Below are 25675 nucleotides of genomic sequence, written 5' to 3' on the forward strand. Positions count from 1 at the left end.
TACGAGAAGCATCTCTGCAATCAATCCAGTCATTATGGAAAGTACAGATGATTTACATTATACAAACAGAGAAGCCATCATGCACTACTGCAAATTGACACCTTGCATGGTCAGCAAAAGTAATGAGGACATAGGCAAGTCCATAATGTATGTACTGCAATATGCCAAATAGCACCTAACGGGCTGAAGCAACACAACAGTGAAAAACTCAAGCCCAATTTAAGCCAACCTTTAATATAGAGGCTTTCTCCATTCAGCATGTATACTAAATGGTAACAGTGGGTATGCTTGCGGAAAGGCTGTATTGAATCACTCTATTACATGAAATCATTCATCTTATAAAAATCCAAAAAAGATAAACTAGTAAAATTAAAATTTGAAAAATGTAATTTGAGAATGGAGATTACTAAAAAACAAAGAAGCAAGGAAATCTACAGCAGAAAATGTAGCCAAACCCTTCAAGTAGTTACATAACTATCTAACCCCATATAAATCCCTATTTGGATTCAGCAAAACTGCATACTTCAAGAAGCTGCTGGTTCAATGCATATACAAGTAATAGCACTGTTTGGTGCATAAATCCATTGCGTATTGGTATTGAAGCATGTGGCTACCAGAGAGTTCCAGAGAGAGTTCATAATAATTATATGAAAAAAAAATACTGAGGATTAAACAGCTGTGTAACCCAAATTCTGCTTATTTCCTTGCTTTTTAACAATCTCTATTCCCAAACAATGTGTTTTTCAAATTTCTATTTTACTATTTGATGTCACAAAATCTAGTTATATGCAAACTCTGTCAAAACTTATGTGCAGCTTGCAGTAATGTGTAGCAATAATTATGTATGCATATGAATGGTGTCACTCTGTTCTGCTATTGCATAATCAAATAGAATCATTTATCACGTGCTTCCATTCCAGCCAGCCTGAAGCACATAGACACAACATTAGTAAGGGGAAATTCCACAAACAGCACAACAACTGCTGACACTCCATAGGATATTATTAAAGTAGCCGCAAGCAGTACCAACATCAAAGTACCCGTCATTACCAAACTAGACTGCAGTGTACCGAGCACCAAGGACATAATCATCGGATGAACCAGGTACACACTGTATGATAACTTGACCGGTGGCTCCCATCCAGGCCAGGAAAGGATTCTGTTCACTACACCACCATGACCAGTGTTACAGATGTAGATAATAATGGAGATGCCAATACTCAAACCTAATCCACTAAACATCAAGTAAAGCATGTTCTCAACATCACTGAAGTGGTAAGCACCACTAAGCTCTCCAAATATCCCATACACTGCAGTACAGTATAAACATATTGCCATACACCATTTCATTGTCCTAAAACATTTTCCGTAGAAGACACTTCTCTGTTTTTTATTTTGATTTTTATATAGAATGTATCCCAATATTATTCCAACGAAATACGGATTAACCCTGAATAGAGGATGAGAGTACAGTTTGCTAAACTGTTCATCAAAGTTTGGGTAGAAAATAATCACAGCTTTGAACCCATAACTTGCAGCAATGATTCCAACATATGCTGTAGCCCCAGTCACAGTAAGGGTTACACTGATCAGTCCGATACGTGGAACGTGGTATAAGAGCAAGATGAGTATTGGTGAGATAATATACAACATCATATCAACAGATAAGTGCCATGCCACTCCATTACACAACTCATCACTTTTTGTTGAATGGGCTAAATAAAGTATATTATACCACCAGTTCTTTTGGCAAGCATAGTAGTCTGGTTGATACCACACAGGACCATCTCCCAAATGAACAAATAACTTCACAGCAAATAGTGTATAGAAATAGTACAAAATTGATAAACGAAAGTAACGGTTGAGGTAGAAATATGCAAATCTAAACTTTCCATGTCTCTTTATATCTTTCAGAGTTAAATATGTGGACAAAGTGGCACTCAGCAGGAAAAAGGCATCCACAGTAAGTGAACCATGGAACACTGGCAATAAAATCAGTGCTGAAGAGGAAGATTGTGGGGTACTTTGGATCAGTGAAGGTTGGAAGGTTGGGAAAAAGGATATTACATGAATTGCTACAATTGAAAAATTGCAAAACATTCTGATACCTCCAATTGCTTTAACAGCTGATGGTGACTGTTTAGTTGACAACAGGATAGGAACTGTATTGTATAATGAAAATGCCAAAAGAAAACTTTTCAATGGTGACAGCTGTTGTAATTCTGCGTCTTTCTGTAAAGAAGGTGGGTGTTCAGTATCTTTCTTGTTGTCTTCACTAGATACTTGTACAATTTCTACATTACCATCCTTCTCTGATAAGCACAGCCACGACATGATGTCTGCTACAGTTCCTACTACCACTAGTCCTATGAGTACTCCACACATAACAATAATCACTATAGTAACAGTGTCATATTCAACATCTGTTTGAGGACAAAATGTAGCTGAATTATCAACATCAGTCAGCCTTACATTAACAGTGCTTGTCTTATTACTAAATGGATTACTGGTAATTGTGTTAATGCTAGTAATGTCCATCTTTGATAATACGATGCCAAACTCATTAGGAGAACAAGCCTCAGGGTAACACACTCCAATTTTTATATTAACTGAACTAGTTAAATTTCTTCCATTGGAACAATCATCAGTCAGGCATACTTCATCTTGATAGTTGTGCAAAATACCGATATTCATTTTGACTGCATATAAACAGAACCTAGTATCACCTATAGCAGTTTTCTTCAGGTTCATACATTCATCGTAGTAGCCAAGAAATGCAGTGTGACCTTTCAGTATGCCATGGTTTGGTTTACCCCATGAATCCCAATACTCAGCCATTAGTTGGGGCTCACTTGTTTCCAACAATGACAATTTCTGAAGTGCATCTTGACAACTTGTACCGACAGTGATGTTGGATGAGAACAGTGTGGAGAATTGATCCACTTCAGCTAAAGCAAAGTTACTGATAATTAGTAGACAAAAGAGTGCTATCAAAATCATCCTTCCTATAAGAACCATATATTAAATACAGAATTGATTTGGCATGCCTGTTAAATTTATTAGAAACAACATTACAACAGAGTATTCTACTTTCTCAATGTAAGGAGAAAACACTCCTTATGCCCCTTGTATTTAACCCTTCATTTGTCATTTATAAACTAAGAGTATGTATTATTCACCACTTGTAAGCTAGTACTAGTACTACTTCACTCACTGAAAAATGATCTACCATAGTTGGCTGACAGGGGGTACTCCTTATAGCACTAATCATGCAACATCAAAGCACTTTGTTTGCTGAAGTCTTCTAAACATGAATATCATTACATTCTGTCCAGTTAGCCTTCATATAGTTATGTACTAGATTTATAAGGTTCAAAAACTAGTGTCTGCCCAACCTTGCATATGAGTTTAAGTGGGTTGATATTTTACTGCAGCACCAAATTGTAGTATATATAGCAATTTACCTTACAAACAAGCATATTTTGTAGAGCACCTCAAACAGAAGCCATTTACTCTCTACCAAACCCAACTATGGTGGTGTAAGTAGTCCAGGGGGACCGAGTATGGTTGCTGCAGCTGGTCCAGGGGGACCAACATTGGGAAACCAGGTTGTACCTCCGAATATAAAGGGGTCAATTTTTCATTGCCAACCCTACCTTTCTACTTTACATATACAGCCCTTCCTTACCCTTGTACACTTTGACAAGGCTGGAATCATAACAAAAACGTTATTGGAAATTGTCAACTTGAGAAAATTTTACACAGCACTGGATTTTAACCTTGATTCTTATTGAAGTACCGTTGTTAGGTGCATACGCCTAATAAAGTTCTCAAAAAAGTAGTATCGTAATTAACTTATAGTTGTTAAGCGCATGCGCCTAATAAATAAACCTCAGTGTGATTATTATGGATTCACTCTGGTATGAAGGGCAATCACCACGTGTACCAATGTTTGTAATACAGTTTCTGTGCACTGAATCCTTCGTGTGGAGCATACTACAGAACAGTGATGCACTGATAACCAAATTAGCCAATTATTCCAATAAATGATATTAAGTTAATTAATATCATTTAGATGCTTAATTATTGTTGTTAATTTGACTGAAAGCAATGATTTCTCATGTCATAAGAACCGGTTTACTATCTGAACACATGTGCACTCTCTTTAACCATCCACCAAGCTAGTTTAATTTTCTACTGGCTGATGACTGAAAGTTATGTGTAATGATATACCACCCCAAAAACACCTTCACTGTAAAAAAGGCGCGCCCAAGAAACTACAAGTACCTGGAACCCAATGTTAAAAAAAAACAAAAAGAAAACAGCTCAGCTGAAGTGAAAAGTAATTGGTAACTTAAAGACCTGATATCTGAAGCGGCCAAGAATACAATTACTAAAGTTTAATCCATGCAAGAACACCTTGGCTATAAAACAGGTGTGTACATGAAAGTAACTGGCAACTGAAATGGCTGATATCTGAAGCAGCCAAGAATGAATGGTCATACACAACTAATTCAAAAATTTAACACTGAACCTTTATAATTCAGCTGTGTTCTATATTCACTCTTGCTGCATCGTAAAGTAATTTCTTTTAACTCTAATTGGCTGGTAATTTGGACGCCTTTTTTAATAGTCAGTATAATAGAGCAAAAAAAGGCGGCCAAATTACCAGCCAATTAGAGTTAAAAGAAATTACTTTACGATGCAGCAAGAGTGAATATAGAACACAGCTGAATTATAAAGGTTCAGTGTTAAATTTTTGAATTAGTTGTATATGACCATTCATTCTTGGCCGCTTCAGATATCAGCCATTTCAGTTGCCAGTTACTTTCATGTACACACCTGTTTTATAGCCAAGATGTTCTTGCATGGATTAAACTTTAGTAATTGTATTCTTGGCCGCTTCAGATATCAGGTCTTTAAGTTACCAGTTACTTTTCACTTCAGCAGAGCTGTTTTCTTTTTGTTTTTTCTACATTGGGTTCCAGGTACTTGTAGTTTCTTGGGCGCGCCTTTTTTACAGCGAAGGTGTTTTTGGGGTGGATATCACTCATTTTTGTCAGTGATAGACTCTACATTTGGTTTAAAAGGTAATTTTTTTTGGAAATGAGCAATTAACATTAATGCAGTATATTATCTTGGAGAGTCAGTAAAGTCCATACATAATAATGATTGTTTCATAACACCGTAAATTCGGAAGTATGAATTTACGGTGTAGTATGACTGTTCTATTAGAGTAAATCTATCTTTACTGCCTGCATGTGACGAATATATCTCATATCTGTGCATGTTAAATGCTTCAGATACCTAATTAAACTTGCAAGTGACTAATTAGTTTACAGTTGCTACACAGCTATAAATACATTTGTAATTGTTATCACCATGATCATTTATCATGTTATAACCATTTTTTATTATTTTGGTCACAACTTCAGGATTAGAGCAGCAGAGAAAGGAATAGAGGACTCAACCATCAAGACTTGTATATGGGAGATGGAACAGTATTGCGATGGACAATGCCGGTACTAACCCCTCAAGGGTGTTGCAGTACAGTATAGATGCAAGACCAGAGCCTCGATCGTCACCTTTTGACTGTGGTCACAACTTCAGGATTGGAGCAGCAGAGAAAGGAATGGAGGACTCAATCATCAAGACTCGGGGAGATGGAATAGTATTGCCAAGGATAATGCCAGCACTAACCCCTCAAGGTTGCCACAGTGCAGTATCGATACAACCACTCCAACCAGTGCATAAGACCAGAGCCTCGATCATCACCTTTTGACTGAAATTTTTATACTTGATGAAGCAATTAAAACAAAAAAGTTGTAGTACTTATACTTTCCTGAGGGAGCATGCCCCCAGAGTCCCAGACTCCCTTGCCTGTTCTGCAGAATAATAGGATTGAGCCTTACTACCACTTTCACCTTTATTCTTGGCCCGGATGTACATATTAGCAACATAATACAGTAGCTGTAGATAATGCCCCTAGGCAGAGCTATAGGGGTGGGAATTTTTCCCTACTATAACACTATCACAGTAGTTCTTCTCGCAGTTCTTTGCCTGGCCATCATCAACTGCTGTCAAAACATTAGTGTCGTCCCCCAGACCCTTCCTCAAGCATACTTACCACACAAAAATAACTTAGTTTAGCAGTGCACAAACAATTATTGACAGCATATGTACACTTACCGCATTGTTGAACCATGTATACCACCAGAATCCACCGGATTGACAACTAACACGTGATCTATTTAGGGGAAATCTCGTGGAAAGTCCCTAATTACCTTAAGCGGACACTCGTGATACGTGGTTTTAAATTGAATGGTTTAAGAATGTAACTAGATGGTGAGGCGTACTTTAATCGGCTCAACTTTAATGAGAAACTCGAGCCCCTCGTGAGAAACTACATCGTTTGAGCAACGCTTGAAGAAGTAAGAGTCAAGAATACTGATCGAGGTACTCTATGATATATGCCGGTCTTGAATGCTAACGAAACGAGGAGTGAAGTTTGTGCAACGTGTCACATTGCCACACACTGATTCACCGTGTTTGTGCGATAGGGTTTATGGACCTGTCCACCAGATGCTGAAAGGAAATTCATTCCACCACATGTTGAAAGGAAATTCATTCCAACTTGTGAAGTTATTGATATACTCATTGTTGGGGTCCACGGGGACATCGATGATCATTTACCAGTCAGCTGTAAGTAATGTCACAACAGAAGGAAAGGAACCATTTCCATACCCCGGCTATGGCATACTGATTTCCTGGTCAGTTTATGTACACTCAACCACAGATCGAAATGTAGAACTTTGGTTGCAGGTGGAAAATAAACACCTTTTTACTCAGTTACAAGAGATTCACCCAGCTGGGATAAAATGTTGAAGTGAATGTCATTAGTACTAACTTGTTCATCAGGTATTTGACAATTCCAAGTGTCCAGATTATGCAGTTGTCCTCTTGTTCAAGTTTACATGTTTAGGCAAGTTCCACAACGTCCTATAATCTATTACTATATCAGTGTGGAATAATTATTTTTCATATTCCAGGCTTAGGTGTATTGTATTTAACACCTGCTTGTTGGTTTTTGCAGGCCATCTGGTCATACTGGTTTATCCACTAGCAGTTGAATGTGATCATGGTACATATGTAAGTTGAGACCATGCAAGAACAAAGATACAGGTGTCATGAATTTCAGGTCAGTTAATGTTCAGAGGAATTGTATTATTGCAATTGTTCTTTTTGTAGTTATCAATTATCAGTGACCAGTTTGTGATAGCGTACTTTTGTTTGACCAATGACCTAATGTTTTGGTTTACATGCTTACCCAACAGTTATGTTACTCACTTAACCTGCATATGGGATATATATATTTTTTAGTTCATTTTGATTATCCATCCTTTATTGGTACAGCCTGGCATATTGATTTTTTGCACATTCTCTTTTTAATTCAGTGCCTGCTGGATTGCTTCGTCAGATATCGAAACAGGTGTCTTTGGTGTTGCGACCGATGTTCCAGGTCAGTTTGCATGTGTGTTTAATTTAAGGTTGACTTCAGTGCCTGCTTATTCTTTTACAGGTCTCGGTATCGAGTGTCATGAATTTCAGGTCAGTTGACGTACAGAAGAATTGTATTATTGCAATTGTTGTTTTTGTAGTTATCAATTATCACTGTATACTAGTGATGTGAATTTGCAGGTCAGTCTACTCAGATGTATCGGGTATAGTGTTGATGGGTTCAAACAAATATCCAGTGTAGACTGTAGTGGCATCAAGGGTGTTAATTTCTAGGTCAGTTTACATGTTGTGATGTTAGTGATTTTTTCCTAGTACCCAGATGTTAAGTGTATTGTATTTAATACCTAGCTACCTGTTATGTTTTTAAATTATGGTATATCAGTGTAGACGGTACAACAGTAAGCCTTCTGTGTTGTAGTAACTATTTGTTTCATAATTATGCTGTTGTCCTGGAATGGCACAATTTTTGGGCAACCAGTGTGAAGTCCAGTGGTACAAACATTGTATTATGACCAAGTTGCGATAGCGTACTTTTGTTTGACTAATGTCCTAATGTTCAGGTTTGACATGCTTACCCAACAGTTATGTTATTCATTCACTTAGCCTGGGATATAATTTTTGTTCATTTTGATTATCCATGCTATTATTGATACAGCCCGGCATATTGATTTTTTATACATTCTCTTTTAATTCAGTGCCTGATGGATTGTGTCATCAGATATCAAAACAAGTGTTTTTGGTGTTGTGACCAATGTTCCAGGTCAGTTGCATGAGTGTTCAATTTAAGGTTAACTTCAGTGCCTGCTTATTCTTTTACAGGTCTCAGTATCGTCATGCTGACATACAAGAAATCATCACTATTGTTGGAACTATTTTTAGTCAAGTCTTGATGTGATGTTGATTAACGTTGTTACACATTGTTGTATGTTTACCATATGGCAAGAAATTTTCATGGCCATCATGAAATTTGAATATTGTGTAAGTTGTGTGGCAACTCATACATGGTCACTGGCAAACCACGAACCACATTCGAGCCACAACACCACCAACCACATTCGAGCAATCCATTACAAAATTTTGTTGCACCATTTGTGTGTGCATAATACTTAATGAAAGCCACAACACAAGCTACATGGTAAACACTACATAGAGGTGGTAACCCCTAAAGGCTTGTTACCTTTTGTATTCACCTTATCGGCCTTTGTGGTTAATCTATTAAAAATTACATGTAAATAGAGAATTGAAGAGTATGCTTAAAGCACCTTCGATAGTGATTTTGTTCTTCACACCATAAGACAACTGGCGATTTATAAACGCTCGCATGGGGTGTGGCACTAAATGGAATTTAAAAGATTTCTGCTTAAAACGCTATCCCTAGGGAACTTACGGTTCAGCACGTTGTCACAACTTGTTTATCAGGCATTAGAGTTTGTGTCCACGTCGTGCCTTTAAAAGTTATTGTAGGGATTAGAGGTTTGATTGAAGAAAATACGCGTATAGGCAAACCAGGATTGGATAATGTCAGTGCTAGATGGACTATACAAACACGACTATGTTGACTGGTATAACGTGACAGTAGTTGTAACATAAGGTAGAGAAATAAAGTGAAATACGCCTATTTTTTATTTTGCGATGGTTACTTTTTTATTTTAGCGAGGTCGCAAGAAAACTATGATGATGATGATGACGACTCCTAAAGATTTTTTTATCACGTAACGCAATACAAATCTATTGAGAGATGTTGCGTAATCTAGGACTAATATTGCGAAACCGGCCCTACACGTAAATAACTCACAGTAGTGGCCGCGCGTCTTTTAATTGGGCGTGCGCTTTGTAGTTTCTTGGCCGCGCGACTCACTACCGTGAGTCTTGATTACAAAGCATCTCATATTGACATCTTTGAATACTATTGTACTACGTGCCAACGCGTTGATTCCGCCCTAGCTAGTGTTCACATCAAGACTCACTCAGTATTAATTACTACAGTATAAACAAACGTACCTTTGTGCAACTCCTTACTATTTCCGGCAAGCTATCTTAACCCTGAGTTACCTCGCATTTGGAGCAGCTTTATAATAAGCGCCATGGTAAATAAATTTTGCTTCTAATTAATTCGGATCGTCATTGACTTGAGCGGGCTCGAACAAGCTGATGTACACCCTATGACGGATATCAGTCAACGTTACTGAAGGCACAGCTCCGCGTAAGTAAGTTTTTCGTATGTCTGCACTCACGTCTATAGTAGCTATATACATGTACAGGCCACTACTGCCTTTTAGACAATGAATATTATACTGTCCGAATTGCTTATCCAATCACGAAACAATATATAACAGGAGGCAGCATCAGCTAAAGCTGTTTTTCAGCTGTGCCCTGTACAAACACGGGATGCCTTTTTGTAAAGAAGGTTCGGATTTGAAGTGCATGGGGAAACTGAGGCCCGGGTGCTTTCCTCGAACCAGGTTTGAACGAAAATGGTACGTACACAAATTGTGCCCTTGGGGCAATAACATTAAAAGATTGTGTTTGTGTATCGAACTAGCTACAACCTACGCACTGGGATCCATTAAAACCCGGAATAACGGAACAGTGGAATTACGGAATAGAGGACTTGCACGCGTGAAGCAACTGTTGCTAGGCAGACATGTTTCGGGACAACTTTCTATGGCGCATATTGGGTCAGAATGAAGGTAACGAGATTTATTCACTAAGCGCTGGGTATAGTGGCACTGGGAAGCGGGGCTGGTTTCGAAATAGAAGATTTTATCATTGGCTTCGTGAAATAGGTGGCTAATTAAATTTCGATACATTACTCACCAATTCTAACTTCGTCGCCTTTTTTAACGAGCTGTGTGGTATTTACAACACAACTCAACACTGATTTGCTTCATTACAGCCTGTACCAAATCCTGAGAGAGCGCTTTTCAGCCAAAACACTGTCCCGAAACATGGCCGACAGCTACGGTTGCTTAGCAATTACGATGATTTACGTCACGCTGCAAGTCCTCTATAAGCATGCTTGACTATTTATACCATCTATAACATTTATACAATATTCACCTCATGGCAATTCTGCTGAGAATGTAATCACGACGGTAGACAGCACTAAGTTCGATCCTCAGGGCGATCTTTAAATAGAATATGCACAAAACTAACATACTGAATCAACTAAGAGCCTAGTCCTTTTAACTGCTTTGATAAAGTGGTCTGACATAGGATATGATTGGAACCTAGCTGTTATTACAGTGTGAAGAGGTGATCTTGATAAAAGGTGCCTTAGCCATCTTTGAGATCTAATTATAATGTGGTCTTTGTACAGAGGTGGTCTTATATGATGATTTGACCATTTCCACTTTCCGTTTCCGGTTTCCATTTCCACTGTTTCCAATTGCCCTCTCAGACTAGCTAAATGATGATCACAGCATTGGTACTAGAGTCAATACCAATGGAGGTGTGGCCTCAATTACACTACCCAGACAATCAGCAGTGACAGCACCCACAAATATTTTAATGCATGCTCTACCAAGACTTGCCTGGAATGGTTTGTAGGCTGTTGTAGCAGAGTACTCATAGTTTAGTCCATTTGATATGGTGTAGCTCTATTCATTGTTTTCTGCCAAGGACCTCTGATAAGGTCAGGGGTAAGTTTCAGTAATTGAAACAGCTAACTCATGTGTATTTATATGGCTTCTCATAGTTTCAATGGGCAACAGGCAAAGAAATTACACTATACTTAAGTTTATTTTGTTTATGGAGCAGATAAATTATAGAAGAAGTCTAGTATGTTTGAAGAAATGGTGATTAGAAAGATCGGTATCATGAATCGGTGGTTTTAACAGAAAATCAGTTTTACTAATTTGCTCAAATTGTTGAGATCAGCACCGATCCGATACTAGATCGGCAGATTGGTACATCTCTTATTTTCACCGTGCATCATTTGCGCAATTGAGCACATGACGCATTGCTTAATTTCATCGATGATTCAGATAATATGACCCTCAAAAGTAGTACAGAGCCATGCCACTGTGCAAGTAATTACCGAAGAGCTCCAGGACTGTGAGATTATGTGTGATTTTTTATTTTTAAAATTCTGCTCCTGAAAGGGGGTTCATCTGAACTGCTTCAAACATATTCATAACTTCACCTTGGCCTGATCAAATAAGTGGTTCATGGGGTTCATGAATCCACACATATAAAATAACAACTTTAAACAAGTTATAGGACCAGAAATCCTACAAACCTGCAGCACTTGTGCTATGAAGTCTTAATAATTATAAAACCAAGTACTAAAGATAATAGAAAATGAGTTCAAATTATGTCATAAATATAATGAATGAATAAATTAATGTATGCGAAAGCTACAAGGCATACAGACATGCACTAACCAGCGATAGAATCGCCATTGAACTCACAAACATATAATACTTACTCATTTTCGTGCTGGTGACCAAAAAGTTGTGTTATTCCATATAACGCACACCACAAATCAATTAAGGTGGCGTTAACCAGGCAGATGCACAATACAAGAAGAGGAAGAAAAGTATGCTTGTTTGTATTGTTTGTTTGTATTTTATATTCTTCCACCTGGCTTGCTAGGCTCTGGTTGGCTTGGCTGTCTGTTTGTAAATGTATTGTAAACAGTGGGATATATTTTAATGTTTGCTTGTGTTGTACATTTTGGCTTACTAGGCTCTGGCTGGCTTGGCTGTATTTCTTTATCTGGCTCACCTGGCTAACCCATATTCTTAACTATAGTTTTATGTATCTCCTACAAGTTATGGTGTGCACCTATCACATATTTCCACACCACTGATCAACTCCATGTAGTTACCAATGACGTCTAGTTGATACTGTGCATCTGAAAGCTTGTTTGGACTTAGTTTTACCTAACTAATACTGCCTCACCTTTGTCTGGAAAGTTGAAGCTGTATTTTGGGTGATATTATCTTGTGGGCCACACCTACTCCTTTGTGGTCCCTACTATACAGCACTATCGTACTGTGTGATTTAATGTCGATCGCACAAGAACATGTGCTCCATAAAGAGATATTTACTGTTTTGAAACCATGCCTAAATAGTGAAATTTGGTGATATCAATTAATCAATTATTGTCAATTAGTGGCTACATGTTTGTAATTCCAATACAATAATCAAACAATTCAATCTTAAATTGTTTACTGAACTGTATACCATTCATGCTGTCATGCTAACAATCCATTGTGTTTTTCTGTGGCAGCTCGTTTGGAGGTTTATTAAATCATTTGGTCACCGAGACATGTTCATTTAGTCACTTACATGTCTTCAAGCTATTTTGTACAAAATATAACACGAAAACACAATGCAATACTTGAATCCACCATGTATTATTCAACACTTCAGTGTCACTTTTGAATAATTCAATTGATTGTAATACACTGGTCTGTCTTTGCGTAACTGAACCGGCCCAATCACTTTTCGCCGCCATCATGGAATCAACAGTATTCCTTGTTTTCATTAACATTATACTAATACTGCAGTACTCCGTCTTGTCTTCTCTTAGTTCTTGCAAAGTAATTCTGGAGAAACAGTGGATTAAAATGTCCACAGATATCAGTGTTACTCTGGTTAACCATGCCTCCTGCCGAAAAAAAAAAATTGTGGGTGCTGCACACCTTCTGGAGTGTGACCATTTTAATGTTGTGTGTGTATTTACCCAATATGTCTTACCGTATATTATTTGCCACCTTAGCTGCCCTTTCTTCAGCACATGCTGCATACCTGGAGAAGTTAGACCAGGACAGTTACAATCATTCCCCCCAAGCTGGAGAAGGGATGGTACCACAAGAGTACTTGAATTCAAGGTATGTACTGTCCACAGTATATTTTAGGGCAGGTATTTTTGTATTCAAGTACTCTTTAGAGTTGACAAACAAGTACTCATGAATACTAACTACGTACTTGTAGTCATACTCATTCGACATTTAGGTTTGTACTAATCTTAAACAGTTTACAGCTTTTCAATTAACTACAATGATACGCACGTATTGAAGTACTGATGTTAGTGTCCCTGACAAAAAAAATTATACCAGTCAAACTCTATAGCCTTCATTGTATCACTCCCTATTGATAAATACTGTATACATGGGTTGCGTGATCTTAACGAGTACTCAAGTACCAAGTTTAGAATTTGAGTGCCAAAATCCTTAACAGGTACTCACTGAGTATTATAGTATTTTGTTTTAGCCTTAGTACATGTATAATTACGCTGTAATGTATTAATATGGTGAAACCTTGTCAGAAGTCCACCTCTCATACTAACGCTTAATTGAAATACATAATAGTTAGACGTCAAGAACCAAGGTTCTACGGGATTTAGAGAACTCGAAGAACCCAGTGGTTCTTGATGTCTAACTTATTTAGACTACAACTCGTTATTGTACCTTGAGTTGACAGCTGCTTGTAAACTAGAAATGTATGGCTAATTACTAGAAACAAGCCCTCTGCACCTCCCTCACCATACTATTACCCCTACCACCCTACAACACATTGGGTTGTGCCGCCACCAAACGTGGGCTACCAATCATCAAATTTTTAAACCAACAAAATTACAACCATAACACCTAAGTCAATAAACTACAACTACCGGTTGAGTGGGGGGCTTAGCTCCAAATCATAATAACCGTAAATAATAAATTTGTGGCTGTCCAGCCCCCAGACAACCACCGGGAAAAAACCTAGTAGGCTTTTCTTTTTTTTTTTTTTTTTTGCCTACTAGGAAAAACCAAAACAAATAGAGCTCCACTCATGTGTATGCAAAACCAAAACAAACAAGAAAAAGTCAACTATTCCTCTGCCATCCAGCCCTCAGCTACCTATAGTCAAGGAAAATCAATTATCCATAACATCACAGGGAGGGTGGGAGGGGTAACCCACTAGTGTGAACACGTGGCGTAGAATGAACTTTTCACGCTACAACAGCCTTTTTAAAACCCTTGTCACGTGAGATGCTCACGTGACCACCAATAGTATTCATGCGGGAGCTTATTTTCTGTCTAATTCATTACATTCAACCGACAGAAAATACACCTCCCTCACCATACTATTACCCCTACCACCCTACAACACATTGGGTTGTGCCGCCACCAAACGTGGGCTACCAATCATCACTCTAGGGTTACAAAGAAAGCTTGTACAAGAATACATTATAAACCCAGCTGTTTGGTGACAGACAATCTGTGCTCTACTGAGTCATCCACATAGCCATCCTTGGCATTTTCGGACTTCCAACGTCCGTGACGCTTAAACAGCCTATCTGGCACACCTGCATTAGCTGCCTTAGTAGCTCCCCCAGAACGCAGACTGTGCAAACCAAAATCGGTCGGATTATATCCCAGCATACCGACCTTTCTTTTGAATTGCTCCCACATGCATGTGTAGCTAATACTGCCTGCCTCACGAAGGCATTCACCATTCTTGGTCCTACGTATCGGCCGGAAAAGGAATCTCTGCACCTGCAGTGAAGTATCAGTTCTCTGTAAATAATTTTCCAAGTATGACACAGGACAGGTCTCCTTTCCACTTCTTGCAATGATCACTTCATCCCCTCTCCTGAGCTGGTCCGTTTTACTATGGGGAATCTTGATCACCATAGCATCCTGCCTGAGTGATATATGGCTAGTCTGGACATTGATCAATTCACTAAATCTCAGGAACCCTGCAAATGCAATAAGACATGCAGTAGTTAAACGCATATCTGACAGGGAGCCACTCCGCTTTGCATCTGCTACCATTTGCTCCAGCATCTCGACCTTTACTGGGGTTTTCTTGCAGACTGGCTTAGCTAGCATTCTCTGTAAACCTTGTAACGTTGCCTTTACCAACGGGGAACCTACTGGGGATACCAACCCTGCCGTTGAGTGTATCCAAGATAAAGCATTACAAGCCTCTTCTGCTGCTGATTTGGATTGTAAAGTATCACCTATATACTGGAGGTACAATGCAACATGAGCTTCTTTAGCTGGCACAACTGGCAACTGATGCTGCTTCGCCCAGGACTTCCACCTCCTGAATGCTCCCAAGTACTTTTTGACTGTGGAGCCAGCTCGACCATGTAGGACAGTATCCGGAATCCTCTTTGCCAGCTCCTGCAGAGCAGGGTCCTGCAACTCTTTCAAATCCAGCCAGGCTCCATGGGAGAATACCTCTGAAAAAATATATAAGCAGACATACGTGACCACATACAATTAGTATACCCTCGTAAAAAATTCTCAATTTATATAACCAGCAATACGTTACAATTATCGGCCTTCAAGGATTAACTGTTTCCCTGAACAACAGCACTCCAGGCTGTGGCAACACTAACTCACCTCACCAAGCTGGGGCCCTACCCTGGTAGAATCCCGACCGCACTCCAGGCTATGACCATACTCAGGTCATGGATCACCAGCACTCCAGGCTGTGACCATACTCCGGTCATATAACACCAGCACTCCGGGCTGTGACCATACTCGGGTCATATAACACCAGCACTCCAGGCTGTGACCATACTCAGGTCGTATAACACCAGCACTCCAGGCTGAGACCATACTCGGTCATATAACCCGGCACTCCAGGCTGAGACCATACTCAGGTCATATAACACCAGCACTCCAGGCTGTGACCATACTCAGGTCATATAACACCAGCACTCCAGGCTGTGACCATACTCAGGTCATATAACACCAGCACTCCAGGCTGTAACCATACTCAGGTCATGGACCTCACTCCAGGTTGTGACCATACTCCGGTCATAGAACACCCACACTCCGGGCTGTGACCCTACTCAGGTCATAGAACACCAGCACTCCGGCTGCAATCGTACTCGGTCCTAGAACACCAGCGCTCCAGGCTGTAACCATACTCCAGTCATAGAACAGCAGAACTCTGGCTGTGACCATACTCCGGTCGTGAACACCAGCACTCCAGGCTACTAACTGTTGTAAACAAGAAACCATCCTAACAGCTACCATTTGAGACGCAAGGCTATCACTGGGGTGTTAGGGACCCCTTTAAACAAATTGCAACCCGAGCGACCTTCTACAAACAGGCCTTCAACTTTGGGTAGTTCCCTAACTTCTTTCACAAACTGGGCTGGATTGGTCCCGTTGGGAAAAATTAGCGGCCAAAAAGGGGCTGAAACCCACTTAGGAATAACCAACGTTCCTTTAGCCTTTGTAATGCTAGCATGCTTTAACAGCCGCGGGACCAGAAACGGTGGGGGGCACCACCAATTAATATCCTGGCCCCAGTCACACGTGAAAGCGTCAATGGCCTCAGTACCCGGGCAATAATAACGCGAGTTGAAACGTGACACTTGATTGTTACACCAATCAGCAAACCTATCAATAGTGTGAGGCCCCCAAAGCCTGTCTAGTTCCTTGAATACCAATGGGTTTAGCGACCAATCATCGTAGTCAATAATTCTACTAATGTAGTCTGCTACTTCATTCTCCCGCCTAGGTATCCACTCTGGCTCTAATCGAATTCTGGCCACCACTGAGGATTCAAAAATAGCCAATGCCTCCTGCTGGAGGGCTGCTTTTTTGCTACCACATTGAACTATCCTAACCACATTTTGATTGTCTGTAAACCACCTTATCCTTTCATTTTGCAGCTTGGGACCAAATGATTCCAAAACCAAACGCACCGCTCTAAGCTCCCGCCAAGTAGAGCTTTGCTGGGCCTCCTCCTTAGTCCATTGACCACTGGCAATAAGGCCTCCATGCTCTACTGTATAACCCCCAAACCCAGTGTCACTTGCATCTGAGAAAACCACCCTCACTGCTGATGGCTTGGGCCATAAATTTTGTCCATTAAATTCCTTTATTTTCCCAATCCAAAATTCCACTTCACTTTTCGCCTCCTCAGGAAGCTGTAATAGGGCACACCATGATCGCCTAGTGTTCAGTGCGCCATATAGGCTGCGTGTCATGAGGCGTGTAACTGGGCCTAGAGCCATCGACATGGATATTAATTTGCCAATAGCACTAGCCAACATTCTAGCAGGGACAGTTGGCCTTTTCACCAACGACTGCAACAAGTCACAAGTGTTTTCTAATTTTGATTCTGGCACTACTATTTTACCCTTCTCCAAATCAATTTCAAAACCAAGCCAAATTAATCGTTTAACAGGTACCCATTGTGACTTAGCCTCATTAACTACAAAGCCAGCTTCACCCAGATCATTGCGTATCTGTACACTCACCCTTTTTGCCTGGTCCTCACCCTTTACTGCCACTATACTGTCATCTAAGTACAGGACAACCTTCAAACCTTGGCCCCTCCAGTATGCAATAAGTGGTCTCAAAAGTTTGGTAAAAGCATAGCATGCTGAAGCTAAACCAAAAGGTAAAACTGTAAATACAAAATACTTGGGGACACCTTTCAAGTCCCAAGCAAACCCTAGAAAAGATTGGTGCTCTTCAATTATATCCAAGTGGTGATAGCCTGATTTCAGATCGAATTTCATCAAGAAATCCCCCTTCTCAAACATCAAAGTGGCAATTCTTAGGTCTTCATATTTAAAATGGTCTTTACGTAAGAACTGGTTCAAGTGCCTAAGATTTACTACCAACCTATGCTTACCACTGTGGCTAGCTACGACTGATAGGGGACTACAAATTGTTGGCCTTGTTCCCACCTCTCTCACACACCTGTTGTTTACTAGCTCCTGCACACTGTCCGTGACAAAATCCTTGTAGTCCACGGTAGACTTGTGGTTACCCTGCTCAAACGGGGTAGGCATAAACTGGAGGGGTAACCTATAGCCATTTTGAATCCAATCAATTACTGTAGCTGGGGCCATAAGAACCTTGGACCAAAACAGGATATTTTGCTTAAGCCTCCCTTGTACGTCCACTATTTGTGGGCCTCTGGCCCCCATATTTTCCCATTCCCCGGATCTAGCCAGTTCCCACTCATTCTCAAAGCTGGCAGAGCCTAACCCAAAACTGTCTAGGGGTTCAGGAGGGACATGCTCACTGTCCAGAGCTTCTTGCCCACCACATGCCCCAGCAGGCCCAGTTGTAGTAAGTTCAAGGCCATCAACACTTGGAATTAGGTTTTCACTACTTTGTGAAGGTGTCTTATCAACACCTTCTTTGTACTCAGTTAGTTTGCAATTTTGCTGAGCTGTCTCATCAACACCCTTTTTCAGTCCTATGTTATGAGCCACCCCTTGACTCTGGGAGTCCTTTACTCCACTATGACATTGACCCACAGAATCAACACTACATGTTGTAACACTTATGTCGCCAACGGCACCAACACATGATTGACCAAAAGGATACGGTTGCTGATTCCTGGGACAACTCCTTGCTAAGTGGCCCATCTGCGAGCAACTGTAGCAGGGCCCAATTGGTCTTGTCACGGTCCTTGGTCCTGGTGGCATCCTGGCAGCACCCTCATTGGACCTCGGTTAGTGTTCCACCGATAATCGGATCGGTATCGTATCGGAGCCGATATTGGGCTTTTCGTATCGATCGGTATCGGTTATTCAGGTATTCCGATACCGATTAATAGCCACTCGCGCCAATCGTCATAACCATAACTATCATCATAAATCCTATGCTAGCAAAACATGAGGTATAACAAGTTGGAAATAGTGTTGAGTATTATTCTAGCATAAAAGGTACAGGAATTGCTTTGCTAAACATCAAGCAACTGCTACTTACTATGTTTGCATGAAAAAGATCGAAATACTCTAATAGAACAGTCACTGCACAATAATATATTCTACTAGAACAGTCACACATAGCCAGCTTGAGATGATTGTAAATTGTATAGCAATTATCGGTATCGGAATCTGTATCGGTGAAAATTTGCTTCTAGGTATCGGTATCGGATCGGTAGTTATTTTTCTGTATCGGTGGAACCCTAACCTCGGTGCCTCCTCTCTCCTGGGCTTCTTTCTGCTGGCCGGCCCACCAGACGCTGCACGTTTACGCTTGGCGTCCCTCTCTTTCCGAGCACGGTACAGCCGCTTCTCGTCGTCCGAATTATCCGCAAGCTCATCGGCCTCATATTCGGCGACTACTCCCCAATCCGAACGATCAGCAATTCTGATGTGTTTTTGACGAACACGGATCTCCTCATCACCTTGCTCCAGTTCAGCTTTTGCTTGCTCCAGAGCTCGCTGGGAAGGCTCGTCGGTTGCTGTTATCTTCTCCAGCTGCTTTTTGGCAGCTTGCACGTGGTCGTCTATCTTGTCATTAAAGACGAACTGGGCTTCACAACCCTTTTTCTTAAACGTGTGCGTCTTGCGAGTGAGTTTCTCCATGACGCTTTGGGAACATGCCGCTTGGGATGCGACCATCTCCTGACGGAATTCGCTGAACTTGGCGGCAAACTGCTCCCCGATGGTCATCGAGACTGCACTAGCAATCTGCCGTACTTGTTCTTCTTCCATCGACATCTGTTGAAAAGAACTGTCTAAAAAACCAAAAAGGTAACCCACTAGTGTGAACACGTGGCGTAGAATGAACTTTTCACGCTACAACAGCCTTTTTAAAACCCTTGTCACGTGAGATGCTCACGTGACCACCAATAGTATTCATGCGGGAGCTTATTTTCTGTCTAATTCATTACATTCAACCGACAGAAAATACACCTCCCTACATGGCAGGAGTGACTGTTACCGTTTAAACGCCCATGCGTTGCCAATGTTACAGGCACTGTATAGGTACTGGACTCAACTGGACTCAGCAACTGGACTACAACTCATTGTTGCTGTTGTTGTGCCTCGACAGCTGCTTGTAAGCAAGTAATGTAGTGTTGATTAGTACAAACAAGCCCATTACACCTCCCTCTAATTCAGTACGGCTGTTACTAGCCATTGAAGCGCCCATGCATTGCCAATGTTACAGGGGCGTAATTATCCTGTTTCATATTGCCTCAGAGCGTGGTCTCTATTGGACAGACACGAGCGGCGTTTTCAGCCAATCAAATTTCAGTATCAAACTTGTTGTAGTCTAATATGTAGTTAAAAACTTTGGCAGTAAAATAGTTTGGCCAAAGCTCCTATAGAACAAATGGGAACTCTATGCACCTTAATTTTATATAATATCTATTTCTGACCTACGATGAACATAACCATACCCTTGCTAGTCTGGTGATGTCAAGAGCATTGGGATTTACTTTAAGAAAGGTCAGTATCCGCCCTTAAAGGTTTATAATATTTGTAACCATCTCAACAAAAACCTGCATTGTAAGATGTTTCAAGGCTACAACTATGGTAGCAAGCTAAACTGCAATGGTTTAAAAGTGGGCGTGGCACCTGCGAAGAGACGAACATCGATCACACAAGATCAATAAGCAACTGCAATAAAGACAACGACTTTTATTTGTAATTCTTTTGTAAACAATGAATGCATTACAAAGCTTTGAAGGATACTTTTAAAATTTGAAGTTTACTAAACCTTCAAACCACCAAAAACATTCAAAGCTTCGTCCCAGCCCTAATTCAGAGAAGCAAGTCTCAAGTCAACTGTACATATATTCTTATTCGCTTGCTCATGGAGAGTTTAACTTTTTGTTTCTGCCTCAAGGCTACTGTGTGTGTCACATGCATTTGTTTACGATGCAGTAGACGTAAACAAGATCGTTGTCATTTCATCATTATCATTACACCCACCTCCATAATATGAATGCACAAGTGATACAGGCTAAAACTATACATTGTTTTTTTTTGTTGTTTTTTTTTTGCCAATCACTGGTGAACAGTAGTCATTTTTATTTAAGAAAATTTCATTGCTGTAGTTGAATATAAATGGAATTCATGGCTGCCCTGTAGTATACTTCGGTATAGTTACTGTACAAATCATTTCCTTATTTTCCTACTGTCTTGCGCTATAGTTCCAAAACTACTCACCAGAATTGGTCGAAACCCATTCCTTCAACATATTGAGACAATGCAAAGAAGTATGATGGTTTTGTGAACAATGCATTTTGTTTGGTGAGATTGTAACATTTTGTATTGGGCTAGCTGTCCCCAGTATAGCCTGTACTAACACATGTCCCCAATATAACCTGTACAACCACACTGCTGTCCCCAGTATAGCCTCCTTATCTGCCACATATAAGGCCGAAAAACTCTAGTGACAGGTTAGACAGGTTCGCATTCCACTGTAGAGCCTATTGGAAGGCATCCATGATATCTTTAGAAACTTACTTTCTCCTGTGTGTACTGCAACACAATGTAGTAGAGCAGCATACAGTAGTGCATACCTATAAATAATATTATATTGATTTTGTGCACTTTGTAAGAAGGCATCAAACTTGGTATATACATAAACAGTGCTCCCAATGTCACTTTTGGATATAGTGTAACCTTTATGGCTATTTTTACATTGGAATTGTGTTTGATCTTTATGGCTATTTTATATAAAAATTTGTCATTTTTGTCTTTATCTCCCTGAGGCATTACTTTTAATAGCTAAGATAAGATCTTGTGATCCTCTCTGATATAATGATTACCTCATCATTAGTTCATCCGTGGTCATTCTCTGAGGGGTAGTTGGGAAAAATGGATACAATTGGACATGCATGGACATGGACATTTTCAAAAAACACTTACAATTATATAACAGTTAATTTTCATACCTAATGTTGTTTTTTACAGCAGTCTTCACTTCCGGACCCTGGCGTTGATCTTGTCATAACAGTTATCTATTTATAAGCGCACGTGCCAAGGATCAGACCAGCACTCCACAGAATGCCAAAGACCATACAGTGTTGTACACATGCTCTTAAGTCTAATACAGAGTTGTATAATTGTATAGATTAGCTTGTATGCCTTAGCTTAACAGGACAAATCCACAATCTTACGCCTTTTAGTATAAGGCACAGGTACTTATACCAAGCATTGAGGGTTTCAAGGACCTGGCTTACAAGATTTGGTTGGGACATGCCGGCTTAATCTCTATGACTCTGAATTAGATTTCTAGAGCACATGTACAACACTATATGGTATTTATCTACCCTTCGCACTTACGTTTATAAATGGATAAGCGCTATGACTAGATCAACTCCTGGGTCTGGAAGCGAATGTTGCTGTAAAAACAATGTTAGGCATGAAAAGTAACTGTTTTGTGCATGTAAAATGTATTTTAAAAATATCCACGTCTTTATCCGCCTTTTCCAACTACCCTTCTCTGAGCAGCCAATATTGTCTGCAAACTCTCCAGACTACTTGACTTTGCCATACCAAGCTTGGTCCCACCTTGGGAGTGGCTGGGTGATCATAACTCACATTATATAGGACTATGTCTGGTTAGAATGCTCTCAGCTGATCCTAGCTCTGTTGCTAGAGATGATAATGTCACAGAAAATCATGTGATCAGCCCTTCTAATGCTATCATCCCCTTCAACCTTCACTCTAGTTCATAAAATTAAACTGCAAGAAATCTTTCTGGGGCACTTGCTTACCTGTAATGGTAATGTGTGACAGTTGCTAGGAAGTGTTCATTAATAAGAACCATTGGGGTTTTGTGTCACCCAAAACTAGGTAAACTTTTAGTTTATGGCAGCTTGACAGCATTAGGTATAGTCAAGTCCAAAAATGTCTACCTTAACCCTTTATTATCGAATGGCTAATATATTGCCATAACGAGTGCCCTTTATAAACGGAGCCATAACTCCTTTTTCCTAGGGGCTACGAAGCTGAAATTGCTAGCAAACTGCTCAGAAGGACCGGGCGCTTCTAATGAAGTTTACCGTTCGGCAATAGGAAGAAGCATGGGAAAGTTATGGCACTTGGCAATATAAAATAGCGTATACAAAACAATAATACCTGTTTAAAACTCCATGTTCGCCTTCTCCCTGCTACTAGGAGGCTTTACTTAGAATTACTCCATTCCCCACATGATAAGGATTCTAAAAATTAATAGTGTGATGTCATCGCGTTGATTAGTAAGATGGCGGCGCCCACCTTTCAATGCCATGGCGATACGGAGAAGATACGCTTTCTTTGCTTCATAGCGCGTGAGTTGTGTGTGTGATCTGTAAGTATTCTAGCTGTGTTGGTAGAAGAGAGAGATGGCTATCAAACGGTATATAGCTTGATGGGTTAATTAATGGGTGGGGTCCACTCGTATCACACACAGTTCACACAAGCCATAAAAGTTTTCACACTTGCGGTTTTGTAAAAAAAACTTCGGTAATAAAGGGTTAAACCCTTCCAATTATATATGTATGATTGTTTTGTTTTTTTTGCTTTTTTTTGTTTGTTGTTGTTTTAAGAACCAGCACAGTCCAAGCACAACAGGAGTCTGGTAGGGCACCTGAAATCTGAAGGTACAGTACTACATAGCTCCTACAGTATTTTTATTTATGTGACGCCTCAGGATGGAATTATGATAAAGTGTTGGATGGAATGACACTACGTGCCTCTTACTTATGATTACTGATGTAAGTACATGTACTTGCCCTGCCTCCAGAATAATACATGTGACTGATTGGTTCATAGTGGTAGTTATGCTATGGACATGCCTGATATAAATGCACAAGCCTGAGGGCCACAGGCCAAAGGGGAGTTAGTTATAAAAGGCAGAGCATAAGTGCACATTGTATAACTGTTATGTACCACTCACCAGAGAATTCCACAGGCTACCAGCATCTTTTGGGTGACCATTGTAATGATATTTACTCTATAATACCTCAACCACCTGAAATGAACCATTGACCAATTCTAGTGTGTGGGGCTTTATATGGGCTATAGCACTAACCTGCATCCACTGTTAAGCTCTGTCATGCTCACAATAATTTGCATTCACTTGATTACCCATGATTATCTCAAGTGGCTAATTGACTATTAGAATGACCTTAATACTATAGAGTTCCTATGCACTGTTTGTACATGCACACACTACACACGCGTGCGCACGCATGCTTGTATGCACACACACACACACACACACACACACACACACACACACACACACACACACACACACACACACACACACACACACACACACACACACACACACAAACACCCAGACAACCAGACAACCACACACATTTACTGAGCTTTTTTTATCTCGTTTTTAGTGGTGGAGAAAAACCGTCTTCCTGGATTCTACATTGCAGCAACCAGCAAGAATACTGTGAAGCTAACGGGCTGTTTTTTGTAATTTTTTTTGTCATTTCTGTTTTTTTGAATACTGTCATTAATTATTGTGTTGTGGTAACAATTAAGCTAACGGGCTGTTTTTTTAGAAAATTTCCACCACTGTCCGCCTAAAACAAATGGCATACGAACATAGCTGTATTACCAGGCCATCACTACATGGATCATTAATAGTTAGCTAGCTACAGGCACTATAAATATATAGCTGGTTACTATAGAGAGAATGCTCAGTTAAACAGTTACCGTATTTTCAGTTAAACAAACTTCCTACTTAATCCCACCCACTGACTCTGACAATTATAATAGGTAGCAACTCATGCACCCTTCACATATCTCCAGTATAGCCTCATTAGCCTGTACTAACACATATCCCCAGTATAACCTGTACTAACACACCGTTCCTAGTATAGCCTGTGCTGTAAGATGTGTCCCCAGTACAGCCTTCACTACTAACACATGTACCCTGTTGAACCTGTTAATTTTGCAATAACAAATAAACTAGATAGCATTTTGTTTTAATAACAAGTAAGGTGTGTGCATGCATATGGTGTGTGTGCTATACCTGCATGGTGTCAACTGAGGAAGTAGTGTAACAGATCTGATTCAAATATGGGCACATGGTGTATCGTAAACTGGGTATGCAATTGCCATGTCTCACAAAGTGGGTGATCATGATGGGACATCAGGTATGCACACCTTTACCTGTGAGTCTTGTACTCTACATGCAGCCTCCTTCTCCTGGATTTGTCAGTGTTGACTCTTAGCACCCGAGTGCCGCGCAGGTGTGTATCCCAGTGTCAGTTTGATATGTGTGACTGGCTACAAAAAAAACTATTCTGTAGTAGGTACAAAATTAATAATAATATCTATAAGTGGCAGATCGATGTATAACATCGTCACAACTCTGATCCATGACTTCATTATCAGCTACATCATACACCGCATCAAGGGGTATCACTGTGAAAAAAGCTCAGAATAATAAGGTCTATAACAGTCTTATTATGTTAGTATTGG

The 25675-nt window shown here is 40.2% G+C and overlaps 2 protein-coding genes and 2 long non-coding RNA genes across 10 annotated transcripts; 2 read left to right on the plus strand and 2 right to left on the minus strand.

Moving 5' to 3' along the window:
* Positions 1 to 777: 777 nt before the first annotated feature.
* LOC136240206 (nose resistant to fluoxetine protein 6-like) lies at positions 778 to 9620 on the minus strand. Its single transcript, XM_066031125.1, has 2 exons — positions 9520 to 9620; positions 778 to 3005 (listed from the first exon to the last, which is right to left on the minus strand). The coding sequence occupies exon 2, from the start codon at positions 2998 to 3000 to the stop codon at positions 895 to 897; it is 2106 nt and encodes a 701-aa protein (XP_065887197.1). The 5' UTR covers positions 3001 to 3005; positions 9520 to 9620; the 3' UTR covers positions 778 to 894.
* On the plus strand, positions 6014 to 8490 carry LOC136241123 (uncharacterized). Of its 6 annotated transcripts, none has more exons than XR_010694179.1 (7): positions 6015 to 6506; positions 6561 to 6918; positions 7094 to 7198; positions 7249 to 7519; positions 7580 to 7791; positions 8214 to 8278; positions 8338 to 8490. It is a non-coding gene; the product is annotated as an uncharacterized lncRNA (long non-coding RNA). The 6 variants fall into 6 exon arrangements; XR_010694178.1 differs by having other exon boundaries at positions 6016 to 6506; positions 7455 to 7519; XR_010694175.1 differs by having other exon boundaries at positions 6017 to 6506; positions 6561 to 6770; positions 6823 to 6918; positions 7455 to 7791.
* LOC136240208 (uncharacterized) lies at positions 9587 to 23940 on the plus strand. The gene is made up of 4 exons (XR_010693742.1): positions 9587 to 9725; positions 13247 to 13358; positions 23773 to 23826; positions 23877 to 23940. It is a non-coding gene; the product is annotated as an uncharacterized lncRNA (long non-coding RNA).
* Positions 14044 to 20145, minus strand: LOC136240205 (uncharacterized). Of its 2 annotated transcripts, none has more exons than XM_066031124.1 (4): positions 19416 to 20145; positions 15864 to 18947; positions 14699 to 15700; positions 14044 to 14365 (listed from the first exon to the last, which is right to left on the minus strand). In XM_066031124.1, the coding sequence occupies exons 1-2, from the start codon at positions 19946 to 19948 to the stop codon at positions 16499 to 16501; spliced, it is 2982 nt and encodes a 993-aa protein (XP_065887196.1). In that variant the 5' UTR covers positions 19949 to 20145; the 3' UTR covers positions 14044 to 14365; positions 14699 to 15700; positions 15864 to 16498. The 2 variants fall into 2 exon arrangements, with proteins under 2 accessions (XP_065887196.1, XP_065887194.1); XM_066031122.1 differs by having other exon boundaries at positions 14044 to 14369.
* Positions 23941 to 25675: the final 1735 nt, after the last annotated feature.

Source organism: Dysidea avara, chromosome 12 (genome assembly GCF_963678975.1).
Source record: "Dysidea avara chromosome 12, odDysAvar1.4, whole genome shotgun sequence".
Taxonomy (NCBI): Eukaryota; Metazoa; Porifera; class Demospongiae; order Dictyoceratida; family Dysideidae; genus Dysidea; species Dysidea avara.

What these genes read in the sequence shown, in the direction of transcription:
- LOC136240205 (XM_066031124.1), bottom strand. Translation starts at nt 19,948, where the DNA reads ATGTCGATGGAAGAAGAACAAGTACGGCAGATTGCTAGTGCAGTCTCG. An exon ending in AGGAGAGAGGAGGCACCGAG is followed by an intron (nt 18,948 to 19,415) that starts GTTAGGGTTCCA and finishes ACACTAACCGAG; the next exon opens with GTCCAATGAGGGTGCTGCCA.
- LOC136240206 (XM_066031125.1), bottom strand. Translation starts at nt 3,000, where the DNA reads ATGATTTTGATAGCACTCTTTTGTCTACTAATTATCAGTAACTTTGCT.